The sequence below is a fragment of the Mobula hypostoma genome, chromosome 9 (assembly GCF_963921235.1).
Source record: "Mobula hypostoma chromosome 9, sMobHyp1.1, whole genome shotgun sequence".
NCBI classification, from domain to species: Eukaryota; Metazoa; Chordata; class Chondrichthyes; order Myliobatiformes; family Myliobatidae; genus Mobula; species Mobula hypostoma.
Genome location: NC_086105.1, coordinates 41,178,808 through 41,194,102, shown reverse-complemented (window position 1 = coordinate 41,194,102; position 15,295 = coordinate 41,178,808). Strand labels below are relative to the sequence as shown.

General features: G+C 42.8%; 1 protein-coding gene across 2 annotated transcripts in view; it reads left to right on the top strand.

Annotated features, from left to right (window-relative positions):
• The window catches only part of LOC134351670 (V-type proton ATPase subunit S1-like), a 68,543-nt gene that overhangs the window by 41,229 nt on the left and 12,019 nt on the right, over window positions 1–15,295 (top strand). For both annotated transcript variants that reach the window (XM_063058149.1, XM_063058148.1), the window contains one exon: window positions 13,118–13,359. In XM_063058149.1, the coding sequence (XP_062914219.1) occupies window positions 13,118–13,359 (242 nt within the window). The remainder of the gene's footprint in view (window positions 1–13,117; window positions 13,360–15,295) is intronic.

Here is a 15,295-nt window from a genome sequence, read left to right as displayed (position 1 = left end):
AGATTAGTATTAATTGATACTGTTACGTACCCCGTAACTGGGTTGCCAAACCAGCAGAAATGGATCACTCAGTTGGAGTCTGGAGTACTAGAACTAAGAAAGTTTTATTAAAGAAACGAGCAACACAGTAATCGAAAGGATAATAAATGCAACAGTTCAGCGATGATAAACACATATGTGCACAGAATTAAGATAACAGCATCAATCAAGCTCTATCGTTGTCTAGGGGTAAATGACCAAATTTCAAAGTGACTCTAAGTTCTGTCCAGTTTAGTAGTTCAGTTCGCAGTAATCGTTGCCATGGCGATGGACAACGTTGGGGAGAGAGGGAGAGAACAGGAACAACTGATCATTCAGACACGGCTTCACTCACAGACCGGCGATATGGCTCACAAGCAGCTTTTGGGCAGGTCCTTGGTGATGTCACCTGAGGTCACCGACTGTGACCCGTCCTCCAGATGCGGTCGATCCCCTGCAGTGAACCCGGCACCCAAGCAAGGGCGGACACACACCGGGTTCCCACTGATCGTACCTTTCCACCCTGGCCGTTGTCTGATACTTCCCACCGACTCGTGAGAGGCGTACCGCTTCCAGGGTCTCGTTACCTCGGGTGGCGTGTGTCCTGCCTTAGCGAACCTGTCCCTTTTTATCCCCCTGCTGGGGCATCGCCTGTCCACCACTTCAAACAGTTCAGGGTTCAAAGGGGGAGCCGCTCCAGACAGCTCTCTCTCCCGTCCCTTCATTACACATCTCCAGACGCTGCTCCATTGTTCCTTATCTCTCCTTCCCCTGAGGGCAGGTGGCAGACCACTTGCTGATGTCACTGATGCTAACCCAGGCCAGCAAACATCTTAATTTTATGTGTATTCTCGTCACAATACCAAATTATTCAAAGGAAAAAGTTCACTCTTATGAAAATTCAGTTTATATCCTGAAAACTGGCTGAAACAGGAGAGTAAAGTAAGCACAGGAGATAACGAAGTTTCGACATTAGAGATAGAAAGCAATAGGTCATCAGCATAGAGCAAAACATTGTGGGTAGTACCTCTCCTAAAAATACCAGTGATATCTCTAGATTCTCAGAAAGCAATGGCTAAGGCTTCTAAGGCCAGATCAAAGAGCAAAGGGCTCAACGAACAGCCTTGTCTGGTTCCATGTTGAAGTTTAAATGGTTTCGAACTTTGAAAATTAGTAAGAACCCGAGCAGAGGGAGATAAATAAAGTAATTTAATCCATTGAATGAAATCAGGCCCCAAATTAAATTTTTCTAATGTTTTAAATAAATAATTCCATTCAACCCGATTGAAAGTCTTCTCGGTGTCTAATAAACGACGAATATTGAAAGGGGAGTATCGATTTTTAATAAATCCAGTCTGATCATCAGAAATGATAGATGGTAAAATATTTTCAATCCTACGAGCCAGAACTTTGGATAGGATTTTAGTATCAACATTAAGTAAGGAAATTGGTCTATATGAAGAGCATTCAGTTGGGCTGTTATTCTTTTTAAGGATAAGCAAAATAGAAGCTCCATAAAAAGATTGTGGCAACCTACCCAACTTAAAAGGAATCCAAAAAGGGGTATAAGCAGTGAGGAAAAAGGCTTATAAAATTCTCCAGAAAATCCATCAGGACTAGAGCCTTCCCCAAGTGCAATGAACGTGCATCCTCGATAATTTCCTCATAAGAAATAGGTTGATCCAACTGTTTTCGGTTATCAACAGAAAGTGTAGGAATGTTTAATTGGTCTAAAAAATATTGATTACAGTATTATCTTTAGGAGGGTCAGAACTATAAAGTTTAGAATAAAATTCTCTGAAGGTATCACTTATTTCTAAATGGTCAGTTGTCCTATCACCATTAGCTTTACACATTTCTTTAATTTGCCGTTTAGGTCTGTTTAGGGCACTTGTTAAGAGGTAGTGGCTTGCAGAAATTGTTATTGGAAGGGATGATAGGAGGAAAGAGGGAAAGAGGAAGGCAGTGAACCACTTGGTATGATAATCTGAGGCAATGGACTGGGTTGAGTTATGCTGAGGCCAGAAAAAGCGTGCAAGATCGAAGAAGATGGAGCTGCGTAGCCACCAACCCCAGATTCGGGACGGCACCCACTCACTGACTGACTGAGGTCTGTTTTGAACACTAATTGTTTAGGCTAGGATCAGAGAAGGGAGGATTGAGAGCAATAATGAAAAATACAACAAAGGATGGAAATTTGAGGACAGATAACGCTGGAGGCAAGTAAAGAGGAGGAAGCTTGTGAAGAGTGTAATTTGAATTGAAGAGCTGCTGAAACCTGCAATGTTTGAAGTCTGAAAAAGGGGAAGGAAGTTTTTATTCAAATATCTAATGTGATGAAAGATGAAGTAGCTCTGCGAAATAGGACAGCCCTTAAACAGAGGGAGTCAATAAGAAGGTAGGAGTATGCATATGGTGGGACATGAAACTCTGCATGGATTACAGGGTGGTTTGAAAAATATTTTTGATAGTTCAAATATACCTGTAAATGAATCTGAAATGTGATGAGTGGTATTTCAGTTTAAATCCAAGTGGAATGAGTTTCAATCTGAGATATTGTGAAGGAAAGCGATGTGGTTGTGGAAGTGAGCTTTTGTCATCACCTCATCAAAGACAAGAAAAGAAATTGAAACTATCAAGAGTTGACATGGTAAAACAGATCTTTCTGCCAGAGACAACGAAAAAGAATATGCAAAAAATCTAAACAGAAATTACTAGAAACACTCATCCAGTAAAGTAGCACTGTTCTACACAGTATTATGTCACCCTTGGTGGAACTTGCAACTGTTACTAAGGTTTGCACAAAACGTTCATCCAATTGATAAAGGAATTTATCTATGTGGCACCAGCTGTTAAATTTCCATTTTATCCTTGCAACAGAAATTAATGTTTTATAATTTTTGAATAACAAAGTACAATAAATGTTGGAAATTTTCTAATTAAAAGTGATTGACGTTAATTATTCTTCCCACTCCATTGGTACCCCATTTTATTTTTACCAATTGGCTTTTAAAATTGTTAATGTTGTTTTTGTTTCTTTAAGCTTTTCCAGCCTATTAAGTTACCTGTTAAAAATGATGTTATTCAAGCATGTTGGTATTTTAAGAAGCTGGGACAATGTGGCTCGCAAAATTTGTTCTAAAGGACAAACACTACAATATTATGAGCTTTTCTTCAAAGCCTACAAATTATAAATACACTTGCCATTGCTATATGAAGTGTCCAATATGTTAAGGATCTTTTAATGATGGGGTGTACAATTGGCATATAATAATCTAAAAGTTTGTTCTTGTCAATGAGCTATATAGGACAGTACAGTTTGACTTTCAATTAATGCCTTTGAAGATGTGCACATGGCCTTGCTAAATAATAACTTTACAATGACTGAAAAATGCCAGTAAATGACCAGTTCTGACTCAAAGGGCTTGATGGTAGTAGTCTGTTCATTCTGAATACATTTAAAATTTACTTCCTTACTTTGTATTATTTTGCATTTATCTACATTGAAGCCCACCCACTGTTCATCAGTCCATCAGTTTCATTTAACAGCACCCTCTTAATATTGTAGATCTGCTTTGTAGCAATCCCAAATCTTCGTAGAGTCATTACATTTTTCAGTTGTCTCGATGAAGCATTTTTATGATTATATAACAGGCTTTTACAGTTCTCTGAAATCGGTTTGCACTGTTAGTGGCCATTTCCTGTTCACCATCACATTCTAATTCCTGCTACTGAATTCGAAAATCTAGTAGTTTCAGAGTCTGGCAACTCTTCTTGGCTAAGTTCCTAACATCTGTTTTTGTTCTGTATCAAGCAACTAAACCCTTGGTTAATGTTATTTAAACCTAGGTTAACCATTGGCTGAAGTAACACTTTCTTGTAAAGTATTTTGACTGCAGTTAGTAATTCTGCTGTTACATCAGTTGTGTTTCTTATGAACTAAAGATGAGAATGAATATGTTAAAATATTTTGACAGGATTTAATGCAGACAGGATTTCTTATTACAGAGGGAATTTGAAGTTGGTCATTTATCTTAATCAAACATTAAAACTGGCAGACAAATTAACATAAATGAATTTAAAACATAACATGTTAGAAACACAGCTGGTAAGGCAGTAATGGGAATTGGATTTGATGTTTCTGGTTATTGTCATTTTGACAGAAGTGGAGAATAGAGAAAAAATAGGTTTCTATAGCAGTGAGGGTGAGGAAGGGGTGGATAAGACAAAGGAACTATCTTTGAAAAGCTGAAGTGAGGGTTACCATGGGGATAAGGTGTCATGGGAGACATAAGTGTGAGAGCTCAAATAAGGAGGTTAGCAATAATGGGAAGATAAACAAAGGATAATGAAAGTTGTGAAATGCAGAGGAGCAGGAAATTCCCAGAAGGACAAGTAGTGCCATTGGAGAGAGAACCACTGAGCCAGTATTTCAGATGGAGACCAATCACAAACAAAAGAAAATCTGCAGATGCTGGAAATCCAAGCAACACACACAAAATGCTGGAGGATCTCAGCAGGGCAGGAGACATTTATGGAAAAGTGTACAGTCGACGTTTTGGACGGAGACCTTCACCAGGACTCATTACAAATGGAAGACCTGCTGCAGTACTGGCCGGATATGATACAAATAGGGAAAGGAAGTTACTTAAAGTTGTAGAGTATGGAAATAGCAGCACTCCCAGGCAGATGATGTGGTGATATTCCTCAAGTATATGTGGGCTCCATTAAAAGTGTAGAAGGCTAGGGGCCAATAATAGGCCAGAGTTGGATGGAAAGTTAAAAATGGCAGGTAGCAGAAAGCTCAGAGTCACCCATGCAGACTAAATATAGGTGCTCAACAAAGCAATCACTTAATTTGCATTTTGTTTCTCCAGTGAACGCTGTGCACAGTGCGCTAGACTAGAAGAAATATAAGGGTTTCATGTGGAAGGGCTTTTTGGTCCCTGGATAATGTGAAGGCAAAAGACCTGTTGTAAGGGGAAAACAAATCTTCTCTGAAGATGCAGTTCTCTTTCAGACTTAATCAGGTTTTCCTCCAGGATTTCCATAAGACCATAAGACAAAGGAGCAGAAGTCAGCCATTCGGCCCATCAAGTCTGCTCCGCCATTTTATCATGAGCTGATCCATTCTCCCAGTTAGTCTCACTCCCCTGCCTTCTCACCATAACCTTTGATGCCCTGGCTACTCAGATACCTATCAATCTCTGCCTTAAATACACCCAGTGACTTGGCCTCCACTGCTGCCTGTGGCAACAAGTTCCATAGATTCACCACCCTCTGGCTAAAAAAATTCCTTCGCATCTCTGTTCTGAATGGGCGCCTTTCAATCCTTAAGTCATGCCCTCTCGTACTAGACTCCCCTACCATGAGAAACAATTTTACCACATCCACTCTGTCCATGCCTTTCACCATTCGGAATGTTTCTATGAGGTCCCCCCTCATTCTTCTAAACTCCAAGGAATACAGTCCAAGAGTGGACAAACGTTCCTCATATGTTAACCCTCTCACTCCTGGAATCATTCTAGTGAATCTTCTCTGAACCCTCTCCAATGTCAGCACATCCTTTCTTAAATAAGGAGACCAAAACTGCCCACAGTACTCCAAGTGAGGTCTTATCAGTGTCATATAGAGCCTCAACATCACATCCCTGCTCCGATACTCTATTCCTCTAGAAATGAATGTCAACATTGCATTCGCCTTCTTCACCACCGACTCAACCTGGAGGTTAACCTTAGGGGTATCCTGCACGAGGACTCCCAAGTCCCATTGCTTCTCAGAACTTTGAATTCTCTCCCCAGTTAAATAATAGTCTGCCCGTTTATTTCTTATGCCAAAGTGCATAACTATACACTTTCCAACATTGTATTTCATTTGTCACTTCTTTGCCCATTCTCCTAATCTATCCAATTCTCTCTGCAGACTCTCTGTTCCCTCAGCACTACCGGCCCCTCCACCTATCTTTGTATCATCAGCGAACTTAGTCGCAAAGCCATCTATTCCATAATCCAAATCGTTGATGTACAATGTAAAAAGGAGCGGCCCCAACACGGACCCCTGTGGAACACCATTGGTAACCGGCAGCCAACCAGAATAGGATCCCTTTATTCCCAATCTCTGTTTCCTGCCAATCAGCCAACGCTCTATCCACGTATGTAACTTTCCCGTAATTCCATGGGCTCTTAACTTGTTAAGCAGCCTCATGTGTGGCACCTTGTCAAAGGCCCTATATTTTGTTGCATTCATTTTACTCCCTACCTTCACAAGCCTTCCAGGGCCTGCTGCAGTGAAGCATCCCCACAGCATGATGCAGCCACCATCATGTTTCATGGTGTGTTTTTGATGATGTGTGGTGTTTAGTTTATGCCAAACATAGCGTTTAGTCTGATGCCAGAAAGCTCAATTTTGGTTTCATCATATCATAGAACTTTCTTCCAGCTGACTTCAGAATCTCCCACATGCCTTCTGGCAAACTCTAGCCAAGATTTCATGTGAGTTTTTTTCAACAGTGACTTTCTATTTGCCGCTCTCCCATAAAGCTGTGACTTGTGAAGCACCTGGGTAACAGTTGTCTGCTGAGTTGTCCATCTTAGCCACTGAAGCTTGTAACTCCTCCAGAGTTGTCATAGGTCTCTTGGTGGCCTCCGTCACTAGTCCCCTTCCTTCACGGTCACTCAGTTTTTGAGGACGGCCTGTTCTAGTCAGATTTACAGCTGTTCCATATTCTTTCCATTTCTTCATGACTGACTTAACTGTACTGCAAGGGATACTCTGTGACTTGGAAATTTTATTGTATCCTTCTCTTGACTAGTGCTTTTCAGTAAACTTTTCGCAGAGTTGATTGGAGTGTTCTTTTGTCTTCATGGTGTAGTTTTTTGCCAGGATATTGACTCACTAGCAGTTGGACCTTTCAGATACAGGTGTATTTTCACTACAATCAAGAGAAACACCTTGACTGCACACAGGTCTCTAAAAACAGATCTCCATTTGACTAATTATGTGACTTCTAAAACCAATTGGCTGCACCAGTGATGATTTGGTATGTCATATTATCGGGAGGTGAATACTTATGCAATCAATTATTTTGTCTGTTATATTTGTAATTAATTTAGATCAATTTGTAGTGTTACGTACCCCGTAACTGGGTCGCCAAACCAGCAGAAATGGATCACTCAGTTGGAGTCTGGAGTACTAGAACTAAGAAAGTTTTATTAAAGAAACAAGCAACACAGTAATCGAAAGGATAATAAATGCAACAATTCAACAATGATAACCACACATGTGCACAGAATTAAGATAACAGCATCAATCAAGCTCTATCGTTGTCTAGGGGTAAATGACCAATTTCAAAATGACTCAAAGTTCAGTCCAGTTTGTAGTTCAGTTCGCAGTAATCGTTGCCATGGCGATGGACAAGGTGGGGGAAGAGAGACAGAGATAGAATAGGAACAACTGATCATTCAGAACACTGCTTCACTCACAGACCAGCGGGATGGCTCACAAACAGCATTTGGGCGGGTCCTTGGTGATGTCACCTGAGGTCACCGACTGTGACCCCTCCTCCAGATGCGGTCGATCCTCTGCAGTGAACCCGGCACCCAGGCAAGGGCGGACACACACCGGGTTCCCGCTGATCGTACCTTTCCACCCTGGGCGTTGTCCGGTACTTCTCACCACTCGTGAGAGGCGCACCGCTTCCAGGGTCTCGTTACCTCGGGTGGCGTGTGTGTCTGTCTTAGCGAACCTGTCCCTTTTTATCCCCCTGCTGGGGTATCGCCTGTCCATCACTTCAAACAGTTCAGGGTTCAAAGGGGGGAGCCGCTCCAGACAGCTCTCCCTCCCACATCCCTTCATTACACATCTCCAGACGCTGCTCCATTGTTCCTTATCTCTCCTTCCCCTGAGGGCAGGTGGCAGACCAACTGCTGATGCCACTGATGCTAGCCCAGGCCAGCAAACATCTTAATTTTATGTGTATTCTCGTAACACTTCCCCCCTTTAAGGATTTTTACCGGGAGGTAAAAATTACAAACATGACTACATTATCTGATACATACACAATATACATCTTTAACAGTTATTTAGCTAATACAGAGAATTTGAAGCTGTCAACACCTTGACAGACAGTCATCACATTTTCTGTTCCTTTTACACGTGTTATTAATAATCCCTTAGACCAGGCTCCAACTCAGCAAACTTCATAGTGGCCAAAAACACTGATGAATTGCGACCAATGTAACCTCTCATTTGGTTTTGTCCCGGACCACAACAACAAGGGTCGTCCCATTCCGACTCAATTTTCCCTCGCAAGGGCTTAGTAGGAGGGGGACGGGTATTGACCGCAGAGTTATTGCAAAACTTCCTGCAGTACCCCACCATCTCCAAAAGCCTTCTGAGGGCCCTCTTGTCTGTCGGGGTTGGGAGGTCAGCGATAGCCTGCACTGTAGCTTGCATCACTGCCAGCTGCCCCTGTGTCACCACAATTCCCAGGTAAGTGACATTCGCGTGGCCGAATTCATTTTTTTCCAAGGTTCACTATCAAGCTGGCTTCAGACAGCCGTATTAAATTGCCAATACACACCTCTGTGTTCATCAGCCCTTTAGTCACTGAATTACTCAAAAAATATGGGTGTTGTTTGCTTGGCTGCCCTATTGTAACAGACATAACCCAACGTCCCAGTTCTTTGCATTTCCTCGGGACAATCAAACACATGGGTGCGAGTCGTTTAATTACTCCTTCGGGGATTAAGGGAGAGACCTTATCAGTAGACCTGGCCAAAACAATAGCCTTCTCCCATCTGACCGATCCCATCCTAATCTTTTCAAAATGTTTTTTTTTCTCTTATCAAGGGGCCCCTAGCTTCATTGATTTCCACGCTAACACCGACTAGGTTTGTTAGCATATCAAAAGCCGGTGACCGTCTCAGTTCGCGTCGGTCATGATCAATAACATTTTTCCCCCTGGGCAGCCGGTAACTCTCTTTCATGATTCCACCAACTGTTTCCTCCAGCACCGCAAAATGTCCACCGGGGGGTACCTCGTGGGCCATGTTAAAAACCTCATCCCCATAACTCTTTTGCACCACCCCCCACTCCTCATCTGCGGATGCTGTACTTGATTTCCCTTTCTTCCTTAGCACTTCCTCGTCCGCACAATAGCTTGTCAAGGCTGTGTCAGAGAGAGCGGTCTCTGCCAAAACCATCAGCCCCTCGTCTCGCTCCTGCGTCTGCACAAATTCTTTCCTGGCTACTGCTACGTCCGTCCCAGCTCCCTCACTACCTCTTATCTCACTACACCCTGTCTCATACAAGGTTGGCAGAAATGTTTCAGCCAAATTCACCATCGCGGGCGGGGCCTCCATGCTGGCAGGCTGACCCGTCAATCTCACGACTGGGAACACGATTCCTCCGGCGATGTCATTACCGAGCAAGACTTCCACGTCTTTCATCGGTAATTCGGACCTCACCCCGATCGTGACTAGTCCAGAGACCAGGTTGCTCTGTAAATGTATCTGGTGCAAAGGGACTGACTCTGTCCCTTCCCCAACACCTTTGACCTCTACCTCCCCAGTCTGGGTCTCTGAGCTAAACTCTAATACACTCTTCAGTATTAGTGACTGACACGCTCCCGTGTCTCTCCAGATCCGCACTGGAACTGGTTTTAACCTCTTTTTCACTGACACCAGTCCGGCCGAGATAAACCTCTCGCGCCCTTCCTGGACTTTTTCAGACCTGTCCTTCCCTAGCGGTTCGCTTAACAGCTCAATACAGCCATTCAAAATTTCCGCTTTTCCTTTCCCCGTCTCCTTCCTTGGGGCAAAGCACCTGGACGCAAAGTGTCCGACTTTCCCACAATTATAACAGACGACCCCAGGAGACTTCCGACCAGACTGCTCCCGGTCTACCTTATCCTTTTCACTAGTCCCCGGCTTACTTTCTGACTTTTCCGGCGGACTCTCCCCGCCGTCCTGACTACCCTTCTGGTAGCCTTTACTCGGGGCAACCTTCATTTTATGCGTCAACGCATACTCATCCGCTAACTTAGCAGTTGCGGCTAACGTGGCTGCCTCTTTCTCATCGAGGTAGGGTCTCATACCCTCAGGGACACAACCTTTAAACTGCTCAATCAGAATCAGCTGCAGCAGTCTGTCATAATCCCCCTCTACCCCTTTCGAGGCGCACCAACGCTCACAATATGTTTGCATCTCGCGAGCAAACTCCAAATACGTGCGGTCCCACCGCTTCCTCGCATTCCGAAACCTCTGCCGGTATGCCTCCGGGACCAACTCATAAATCCTGAGGATGGCCTCCTTCACCACCTCATACTTCTGGGCATCTTCCGGGGATAAGGCGGAGTAAGCTTGTTGGGCCTTCCCTTTCAGTACACTCTGAAGTAAAACAACCCACTTATCCCTCGGCCAGTCCTGACTTATAGCTACTTTTTCGAAGTGGAGAAAGTACCGATCCACATCGGTATCGTCAAATGGGGGAACCAGCCTAACCTCCTGGGTCGCCCGGAACCCTCCACCTTAGTTCGGCACGAGCCCCTGCTCGGCCCTTATCTTTAACTTCTCCAGCTCAAATTCCCTTTCCCTCTGTTTCTCCTCTCTCTCCAACTGTCTGTCCCTCTCTCTCTCTTCTCTCTCCAACTGTCTTTCTCTCTCTCTTGCCTTTCTACCTCTTTCTCTCTCTCCCGCCTTTCTAACTCTCTCTCTTTCTCCCGCCTTTCTAACTCTCTCTCTTTCTCCTGCCTTTCTAACTCTCTCTCTTTCTCCTGCCTTTCTAACTCTCTCTCTTTCTTCTGCCTTTCTAACTGCTTCTCTTCGTGTTCTAACTGCCGTACCCGGAACTCGTGCTCGAGTCTCAGTTTTTCAAGCTGTACCTGTACCGCGTCTCCAGCAGGTTTTTCAATAGACACCTCCCCCAGCTCACCTTGGGGAAACACACCTTTAGATACATAGTGCTCTACAATAGCTCTGTGTATCTCCTCTCTCCTCATTGTCGACTTCACCTTAGCAAGATTCACCCGTTTTGCCACAGCTATCAATTCCGATTTCCTGGCATCCTCTAATGCCTCCAAGGTCGGCGCCTTTATAAATTCCTCAACCTCCATTTCTGCTGTTTGTCTTTTCTTTCTTTCGGGAATTTTAACCCAATCAATTTACTCCGTCCCAAATTTAGCGTTCAAAATCGCGGACGAGAACCCCACTTATGTTACGTACCCCGTAACTGGGTTGCCAAACCAGCAGAAATGGATCACTCAGTTGGAGTCTGGAGTACTAGAACTAAGAAAGTTTTATTAAAGAAACAAGCAACACAGTAATCGAAAGGATAATAAATGCAACAATTCAACAATGATAACCACACATGTGCACAGAATTAAGATAACAGCATCAATCAAGCTCTATCGTTGTCTAGGGGTAAATGACCAATTTCAAAATGACTCAAAGTTCAGTCCAGTTTGTAGTTCAGTTCGCAGTAATCGTTGCCATGGCGATGGACAAGGTGGGGGAAGAGAGACAGAGATAGAATAGGAACAACTGATCATTCAGAACACTGCTTCACTCACAGACCAGCGGGATGGCTCACAAACAGCATTTGGGCGGGTCCTTGGTGATGTCACCTGAGGTCACCGACTGTGACCCCTCCTCCAGATGCGGTCGATCCTCTGCAGTGAACCCGGCACCCAGGCAAGGGCGGACACACACCGGGTTCCCGCTGATCGTACCTTTCCACCCTGGGCGTTGTCCGGTACTTCTCACCACTCGTGAGAGGCGCACCGCTTCCAGGGTCTCGTTACCTCGGGTGGCGTGTGTGTCGCCTTAGCGAACCTGTCCCTTTTTATCCCCCTGCTGGGGCATCGCCTGTCCATCACTTCAAACAGTTCAGGGTTCAAAGGGGGGAGCCGCTCCAGACAGCTCTCCCTCCCACATCCCTTCATTACACATCTCCAGACGCTGCTCCATTGTTCCTTATCTCTCCTTCCCCTGAGGGCAGGTGGCAGACCAACTGCTGATGCCACTGATGCTAGCCCAGGCCAGCAAACATCTTAATTTTATGTGTATTCTCGTAACAGTAGAAATCTATTTTCACTTTGACATGAACGAGTTTTTTCAGTATTGATCAGTATTAAAAAAGCCAAATTAAATCCATTGTGACTCAATGTTATAAAACAATAAAACATGAAAACTTCCGGGGGCAGGGGGTCAATATTTTTTATAGGCACTGTGCACTGTATATGTTCTTCATTGCAGGGATGAAGTCTCAGATCATCAACTAAGGATATTTCCTTGGTTGTGGTCTTCCTTCTGTTTTAACTATATCCTGCTGCTCTGGTATCATTTGCAAGTTTGTAAATCTTACTTTTCAACACCAGAAACCAAATATTCATGTAAGCAAAGCAATGAAGAATATTGGTCACTGCATATATCTGTTGGAATTACTCAGACTGAGGAACCATTTCCAATCCCTGTTCTTGATCTTATGGTGAACTTGTTATCCAGAATACGGCTCACCCTTATTGAATAAGCTTATTAAGGCCTCTTGAAAATCAAGATATGTTAAAAATATTGCCACTTAAATCCATGGCCATGCCATTGTTAGGGGCTGGCACAGATGATGTAGATGTCTTCTTGATGCCAGCAACTGCAAGACTGAGTTACCTCCCTTAAATTTCTGTGTAACTGTCATGTACTGTCTTAGCTGCAGTTGCAAGGCCATCAACTGATTTAAATTTGCCACAGGGAAAATAGTGCCACCTCCATCCCCAAAGCAGACACTAATGCACAACAGATATTAACCTCATTTGTTCCTCCTGGTAGTGAAGCATTTACACTGAATGCTTAACAGCATAACTGGGATCAAAATAAAATGCCTTGTATTGCTGTAAGACTGTCTTAAATTGGCCACATTAAGGTAATTACAATAAAATGATGTTTTATTATTTTTTCTGAATCAAGCACATGGACCATGTAGGGTTTACTTTATTTTAGAATTACTTGCACAATTTTGGAATATCAATGAATGAGTCATCGGTTGCATTAACAAATTGTGCTTGTCTTTAGCTGCTTTGTCTAACATCCTCCTTTCAATCTTTCAGGTTATTAGCAGCCATACTGAGAGAATGATTCACACTGGACGGCGATTGAAAGCCATGGATACAGATAGTTCTGTTTCATACCCACCACTGAATGTGACAAATGGCACAGACACCTGCATTCTCTTTTATGCTACCAGTCTGCAGCTAAAGGTCAATGGAACATTAATTGAGCTCACCAATGAAACCTTTATTTCCCATTCAGTGAACACCAGTAATTCTATGTGTTCAACCACCAATGCCACGTAAGTGGAGGAAATTGCAATACTAAAGCTAAATCAGCTCTCTTAGGCTAAATAGTTTTCTTTAAAAGAAGTGATATAGGTTATATATGGTTTAGATGCCATACCTTTTCAACTCTAAACTCTCTAACCAGGGTCATTGTAAAATTGTAGGTTCGTTGATTCATATTTTTCTCCTATAGAAAATTCTCAATGTTTAGTGGTTGTTCTGTAAGTGAGATGTTTCTGTTGTGATCTTAAGAGAAGGCCAAAGCTTAGTTTCTCTAAATTAATCATAGGGGCTATGTTATCAAATGGTGATGATAACTATTAGATGAGGTGTAGTGATTATTTATCTAGACATGGATGGTGCATTTCTGAAACCTGTGGGGGAGATGAGCAACAGGTTCACCTTCTACCTTAATGTGAAAGATATGTACTGGAGCCCTAAACTTTCTGTGCTGTAATGGACATATTAAGCTGGCATTATGTGCTGGGCTAATATATGCGCTCTACATTGTATACATCATACACAAGGGAACAGTTCATAAGGATTGAGTGGAAGTCAGCACGTAGCTTGTAGACCACAGGTGAGCTTTACAGGCTGGAGAGTGATTAGCAGAATGGATAACAATCGGATGGACAGTTGTGGGGTGAGGAGATTCAATGTGTGATGGTTGATCCTGAACTTCAGGTGTTGGGGAGTGCTGGTTTAGGTTGAGATTGTTGGGGGCTTCAAGGTCGACATTTAAAGGTGATTGTTGAGGTCGGTGTTGTGGTACAAAGTTGTATGGAGTTGGTAGCTCTGATGAGACCTGTAGGAAGGAGAAAGAACTCAAATGAATCAACCGGTAAATAGTACCAAACTCTGAATTTAGAGATCAGAATATGATCAGGCAGGATCCCTCATGAAGAGCTTGTATTGGGATCCATTTCGTACATCCATTTTCTTGGAGTATTCAGAAAAAATTTAGCAGTCTGTGTTAAACTGAATACCTTATGCTATGAATAATAGAGTCTTTTTGGAAAATTGATTATATTGTGCACAAAAGCGGTATGTTGTGTGATGGAGCCTCAAGAGGTAGTTACTTCAGATGCGCAAAATATCAGGCACTGGCATTGTTTAACAGACTTTTAATCAATGGGTGGTAGGAGCAATTTTAGTGGTCAATGATTGAATAGTGAAATACTCAATGGTTATGTTTGGGAGTCTGATTTCACACTGTATGCGTGAGATCACAAACACAGGAAGGTCTGCAGGTGCTGGAAATCCAAAGCAACATACACAAAATGCTGGAGGAGCTCAGCAGGCCAGGCATCGACTGTTTACTTTTTTCCATTGATGCTGTCGGGCCTGATGAGTTCCTGCAACATTTTGTGTGTTGTATGGGTGAGATGATGGTTTTGGAATGAACACCACCTTGCAATGAGAAGCAACTACAAAGCAGACACAAGGAATTGAGAAAACAAAAGATACTGCCTAACCTGATCTCAGAATCAATGGATAAATGAGGAACAAATTGCATTGTCTGCTTTCTTGCCAAGCTAAATGTGATTAAATGCATGCTGCTATTCCAGTAGGAAGATAGGAGAAACTATGAGCCACTTAATTCTTTAAACCTGTTCTACACCTCATGGAAATGGTAAATGATATATAACCCAATTTTCTGTTAAAAAATTGATGCAATATTCTTTTGGTTGAAAAAAAAATTAGAGATCTAAAATTAATAGTTGACACAGAGATTTCTAATCTTTCTTACTTTGTTACCTGAACACTCTTAAAAAGCTTAGATTTAGTTTCAAAAGTTACACCACCAGGTAGTATATTTGTTTTTTTTAAATCTATGTTTCCTTTGAAAAATTTGATTAAATTGCTTTCTTATTTTCTGAGTTCTACGGAATGAAGCCTTAGTTTGTATTAAAAGTCCTCATAATTTAAACTTTAGAGCCCTATTATTCA